The 5,112-nt window shown below is 51.3% G+C and overlaps 1 protein-coding gene across 1 annotated transcript in view; it reads left to right on the top strand.

Annotated features, from left to right (window-relative positions):
- The window catches only part of IFT172 (intraflagellar transport 172), a gene marked incomplete at both ends in the record, with an annotated part of 25,359 nt that overhangs the window by 5,759 nt on the left and 14,488 nt on the right, over positions 1-5,112 (top strand). Inside the window, 7 exons of the mRNA XM_010084989.1 lie at positions 1-65; positions 103-226; positions 1,064-1,159; positions 1,748-1,909; positions 3,529-3,582; positions 4,092-4,195; positions 4,804-4,889. The exon at positions 1-65 is cut by the window's left edge and continues 189 nt beyond it. Of these exons, the coding sequence (XP_010083291.1) occupies positions 1-65; positions 103-226; positions 1,064-1,159; positions 1,748-1,909; positions 3,529-3,582; positions 4,092-4,195; positions 4,804-4,889 (691 nt within the window). The remainder of the gene's footprint in view (positions 66-102; positions 227-1,063; positions 1,160-1,747; positions 1,910-3,528; positions 3,583-4,091; positions 4,196-4,803; positions 4,890-5,112) is intronic.

Below are 5,112 nucleotides of genomic sequence, written 5' to 3'. Positions count from 1 at the left end.
ACGACAGGTATGGTGCCCGCTGGCGAGGGCTGCCTGCGTGGTGCTTTCTCCTTCAGCTGCAGGCAGTTCTTCACGGCTCCGCTGTCTCCTCTGTGCTCGCAGGCTGAGGGTGCTGAACTGGAGCCCGCGCCGCGGTGCTTGGGAGGAAGGCAAGCCCAAAGAAATCGCTCACCTCTACACCATCACGGCGCTGGCCTGGAAGAGGGATGGTTCACGCATCTGTGTGGTTCGTACCGGCAGCCCCGAGTCCTGTGCTGGGTGCAGTCGTTCCACGCTCCTGAGCACAGTGGTGTGACTGCTCTGGAGCAGACCCGTGGGAAGCAGTATAGAACCCACTCTGTTCCTTACGCTCTGTGTTCATGGGCTGTGCTTTTAGTTCAGAGTTGTCGTTCTTCTGCTTTCAGCTGTTGGGCTGTGATCTGCCTTTCTCTATTAAGTGAAATAATTCTTTAAAGCTCTTTAAAGTAACCTTTCTGCAAATCTTTCTGTGTTAAGCTGAATAACTTTTAAAAGCACTTAAATTATTTAGGGGGGTTGCTATTGACAACTTTTCTCTCATAGTTTTTGCATCTCTTTATGTTCATCAGTAAAGAGTCTGAAATATTTTCAGACAGAATTCATTGAACATGGGAACAGGTACTCGCAGAGAAGGGGAAGGAGATCGGTGAAAGGAGAGGGGATGTCATAAAGAAAGAGATAAAGGTGGAAAGATTCTGATGGAAGGGAGGAGAGATTGGGAGGCTGGGAGAGGGAGAAGTGGGAAACTGAGAAGGATAATGGGGAAGATGAGGATGAAGGTGATTTTTGACCCCTCCTCTTCCTCTGCCATGTATGTGCCAGTATTTGGTAAGCTCTGTTTCTCTGAGAATTTCTGTCTTTCTGTTCTCTCAAGAAGGGCAGGATAGGGCTGGTCCTCATGCGGCTGGGGGCCTGAGCCGTGTTCCCCAGAGCAGCCAGGAGCTGTGGATTTATGTCTCACCTCTGGTCCTCTTCATGGAAGCGGGGTCTGGAATATCTCTCCTTCGCAGAACCCGCTGACTGTGTGATGTGTTTGCTTCCCCAGGGCACTCTGTGTGGAGGAGTTGAACAGTTTGACTGCTGCCTTCGCAGAACCATTTACAAAAATAAATTTGAAATTACGTATGTGGGACCAAGCCAGGTGAGAGAATATCCGATGAGGTAATGTCTCCTGATGAAAAGGGGATGCACGTTTGGAGTTCTGCCGCTACAGTTTGTTCATAGCAGCTTATCGGGAAAGGCAGAGGGGATGTTCCAGGGACAGGGTCACGTCTGGGTGGAAATTGTCTCGGAGCAAAGACAGCGGAGTGTGTTTCCCAGCTTGTGAATTCGTGTGGGGTACCTCCATGCCAAATGCAGGCTCCTTAAGTGGTTTAATTTCAGACAACTTCACCTTGTTCAAAATGGGGTGGTACAGTGAGCTGGCAGTCTAGGCACCCCTCTGTAGCCAGTGGAGAGGGAGCAGGAGTCTCAGGGGGTGGCTCATCCTTGGGGCTGAGGAATCCCCGTTAGGATAGAAACTTGTAAACGGCAGAAATGAGAATCCCACAGTTCCACTACAGCTGTCACCCCGTACAAAAGGAACAGTAAGGTTTCTTTAAAAAGCAGAGTGGTGTGAGGGGACATCTGAATACCCAGCTATCATCTGTTGCATCATCTTCCATGGGGCAAGAAATCTGTGTTCTTCCTCTGTGCATGGCCTCATGCTGCTTTTTCCCGCCTCCTCCAGGTCATTGTGAAGAACCTCTCAACAGGAACTCGAGTTGTGTTGAAATCCCAGTATGGTTATGAGATTGACGAGGTGAAGATCTTAGGGAAGGACAGATATCTGGTGGCCTATACCTCAGACACACTATTGCTCGGTGACATCAGCTCCAACAAGCTCAGCGAGGTACTGGAAAATCCGCGGCATTTCTTGAGTGTCAAGCGCTTAACTTTGTAACTCAAAGGCTATGTTTTCTGCCTGGGAATAATACATCTATTTGCAAAGAATCATAGAATAATTCATGTTGGAAGGGGCCTTAGGAGGTCTCTTATCAAACCTCCTGCCCAAAGGAAGGTCAATTTTGAATTCAGATGTTGTTCAATCCCAGTTTCTCTGGTTCCATGTTCCGATGCTTTACTGTCCTCACGGGGGGAAGGCTTTTTTCCCAAGTCCCATTGGAATCACCTTTAATTTGTGACTGCTTCTCACCCTTTCACTGTGCATCTGCCAAAAAAAAGGCTGGCATCACCTTATCAGAGGTCTCGTAAGCCTTCCCTCCTCCAGGCTGAAGAAGCCCAATTCCTTCAGCCTCTCGTTGCAGTGCGAGTGCTTCAGCTCCAGCCATCTTGATGGCACTCTGCTGGACTTGTTCCAGTTTGTCAATGTCTTTCTTGTACTAGGAGGGCCGAAACTGGATCCTGTATTCCAGATGTGAATGTATGAATCTCAGTGTGTTTTAAAAAAAAAAGACAAAAAAAACACCCCCAAAACCCCATTAATGACTGCAGTGCTCACCGTACGCCGGGTGCTGAGCCTGTGTGCCAAGCCTGGAGAATGTGGGCAGTGGGTTAGTGTCTGATAAAAGGATTAAACGGGCTTCAGGACGTATTTGCTTTGTTCACACAGGTATCATGTACTTTTAATGGGGCTAATGGTGTGCTAATCAGTCTAGCTGAGAGCAGGAGCCCCTGGTGACAGGTTTGGGTTGGAGGATACTGATCCTTGGCGGTCCAGATGAAGATCTGGCCAGACTACATGTCCCGGGTTTCTCTGTTCCGTACTGCACAGAGGAGTTCTTTCAGCTGCACAGCGATGCTCCGTTCTGATGAAGAGCAGGGTGGTGAGCAGTTTGTTTGCCATCCTGCTGTCTGCTGGAGTTCTGCTGAAGCAGTGACTTGGAGCTCTTGCTCGAGGAGGGAAGAGGACAGCAGCAGCCTTGGCTTTCAGTTTTCAGCCTCTCTCATGCTGTCAGCACATAACTATTGTATTATCCGGTGCTCTGCTCACATTCCAAACAAGGTGCTCCCCCGCTGGCACTGTGCTGATCAGTCATTGCTGATGTGACCCCAAAACAGAAGGGTTTCGGCTACACGTGGTGGAGATTCTGCCCCACAAATGGTAGCACTGATTCCGTGGAGAAGATTTACGGAGGCGAAGGGGCTGTTGGGGGTACCTTCTATAAGAAGGTCAGTCTGAGGAAGGTGGATAGGTGCCCGTGAAGGAATAGGCAAGAGGGGGTGCATCAGTCACATAAAGGGCTCTTGTCTGGAGGGCGATGAGATTCTGCACAAAGAGAGCAGGAGAAGCAGAGGTTAAAAACAGGAGAGGGAAGCGAGGAACTTGCGGGCTGGGAATAACTGAACAGTGGTGTTGACGGCTGAAGTGCTGGAACATGATCTCTTTGTGTGTAATTCTTGCTGTCAGTTGTGGGAGCTGCGAGCTGAGCAGCGGGCACAGCGCCTGCAGCCCGGTCCCTGCCAGAGCCGTCACCCGGCGTTCGCTCACGGCGTGCCTTTGCTTTGCAGGTCGCCTGGCAAGGATCTGGAGGGAATGAGAAGTTCTTCTTTGACAATGAGAACGTAAGTGGGATGGGACAGGATGTTACCCATGAATGGTGAGTAAAGCTGTGTGCACCAGCAGAAAAGGTGTCAACTGCCCTTCTGGCAAACCCTGTTTCTTGGCAGTTTCCTGGACATACCCTCTCCATGCGGACCCTGATCTGCTGCCTCCCCATACTTGCCTTTTCCACCCGCCAGGAAAAACAAACTCAGTGTGTGGGCTGTCATGTTGTAAAGTGATTACCCTATGGGAGAGGGGAGGAATAAAAGAGCAACAGCCAGAGAGGATGTTAGAGGTCCAGAATACGGCTGTCAGGGTGACAGCCTGGCTCCTGCAGGACTGACAGGTCCAGAGCTAAAATCCCCAATCCTGAGGAGAAGCTGGCGGTGACAACAGGCAGCCAAGGACAATTCCTTACTCATTCCAGAGGGTTTAGATTTAGACTTGTGTGCAGCAGAGTTCTCTTCTGCATGCCGCACTGGTGGGTATGTGTGCTTACCTGGCCTTTCTGTTCCCCTCCCACCTTCAGATCTGCATGATCTTCAATGCTGGAGAGCTGACGCTGGTGGAATACGGAAGCAATGACATCCTGGGGTCTGTCCGCACGGAGTTCATGAACCCTCATCTCATCAGGTGAGCGTTACACCTGCCTGCGTGGCCAGTGCAGGCATCTGGGGAGAGTGACTTCGGATATATACACCTGGAGGTGTCCAGCTCTGTGGAACACAGCCCACAGACTCATTGCTTCTGACAGTGGCCAGCAGTGGGGTTTAATTGCTCGACTGCACTTAATGGTTGTAAAGTTTTAGAAGCACAAGAGCCCATTTTACTCTGGTACGTGCTCATTGCAGTGCTCCTGCATCCATCTGGTCTTGGCACAGCATTTTCAGGGACGCTGGGTGCTGGCAGGACCTCCTCTGTCCCTCTGGAATACCATGCTCCATTTTCTGAGTTGAGAGAAGGGAGGATGGTGGGCTGCTCAGAGGTGGAAGCAGCGTAACTAATTTGCTGCTGGGACCCTGGTTCCAGAGGGGCAGCTTCTGGAGCGAAGCCAGGAACCAGAAGGGCTTGTTCTCGCTGGAGGCAGCCGTAGGTCCCGTGCAGAGTCACAGGTCAGGGAACTGCAGGAAGCTCCGTGTGCTTGGGGAAACCGCAGGTGGGTCTGGGAAGGACTACGCGACTCAGTCCTGTGAATTTAGAGAGCAGTAAAGGTAATGGTCGTCATTCCCTTCAAATAACAGCGTCCGCATCAATGAGAGACGGCAGAGAGGCGTGAAGGAGAGCAAGAGACTGGCTTATCTGATAGACGTCAAGACCATAGCAACAGGTGAGTGTAAACCCCCCTCCCCTCTCTTTTGTCAGCTTTCTTGATTCCTTTGCACTTTCTGTGCCAGGCAGCATATCCCTCTCTGCATTCACTCCACCAAGCAGCAGGTTCCGGACAGCCCCCGTCACGTTCACACTGCCTGGCAGCAGCCCACCGGTGACCCGGCTGGTCTGCGTTCAGCTGTTGGCTGCCTGGGGGGGGCACGGGTGCGGGGGGGGTGTGA

Source organism: Pterocles gutturalis, unplaced genomic scaffold, assembly GCF_000699245.1.
Source record: "Pterocles gutturalis isolate BGI_N339 unplaced genomic scaffold, ASM69924v1 scaffold25295, whole genome shotgun sequence".
Lineage (NCBI taxonomy): Eukaryota > Metazoa > Chordata > Aves > Pterocliformes > Pteroclidae > Pterocles > Pterocles gutturalis.
The sequence above is the reverse complement of the archived record's forward strand: the minus strand, read 5'-3'. Positions and strand labels throughout refer to the sequence as shown.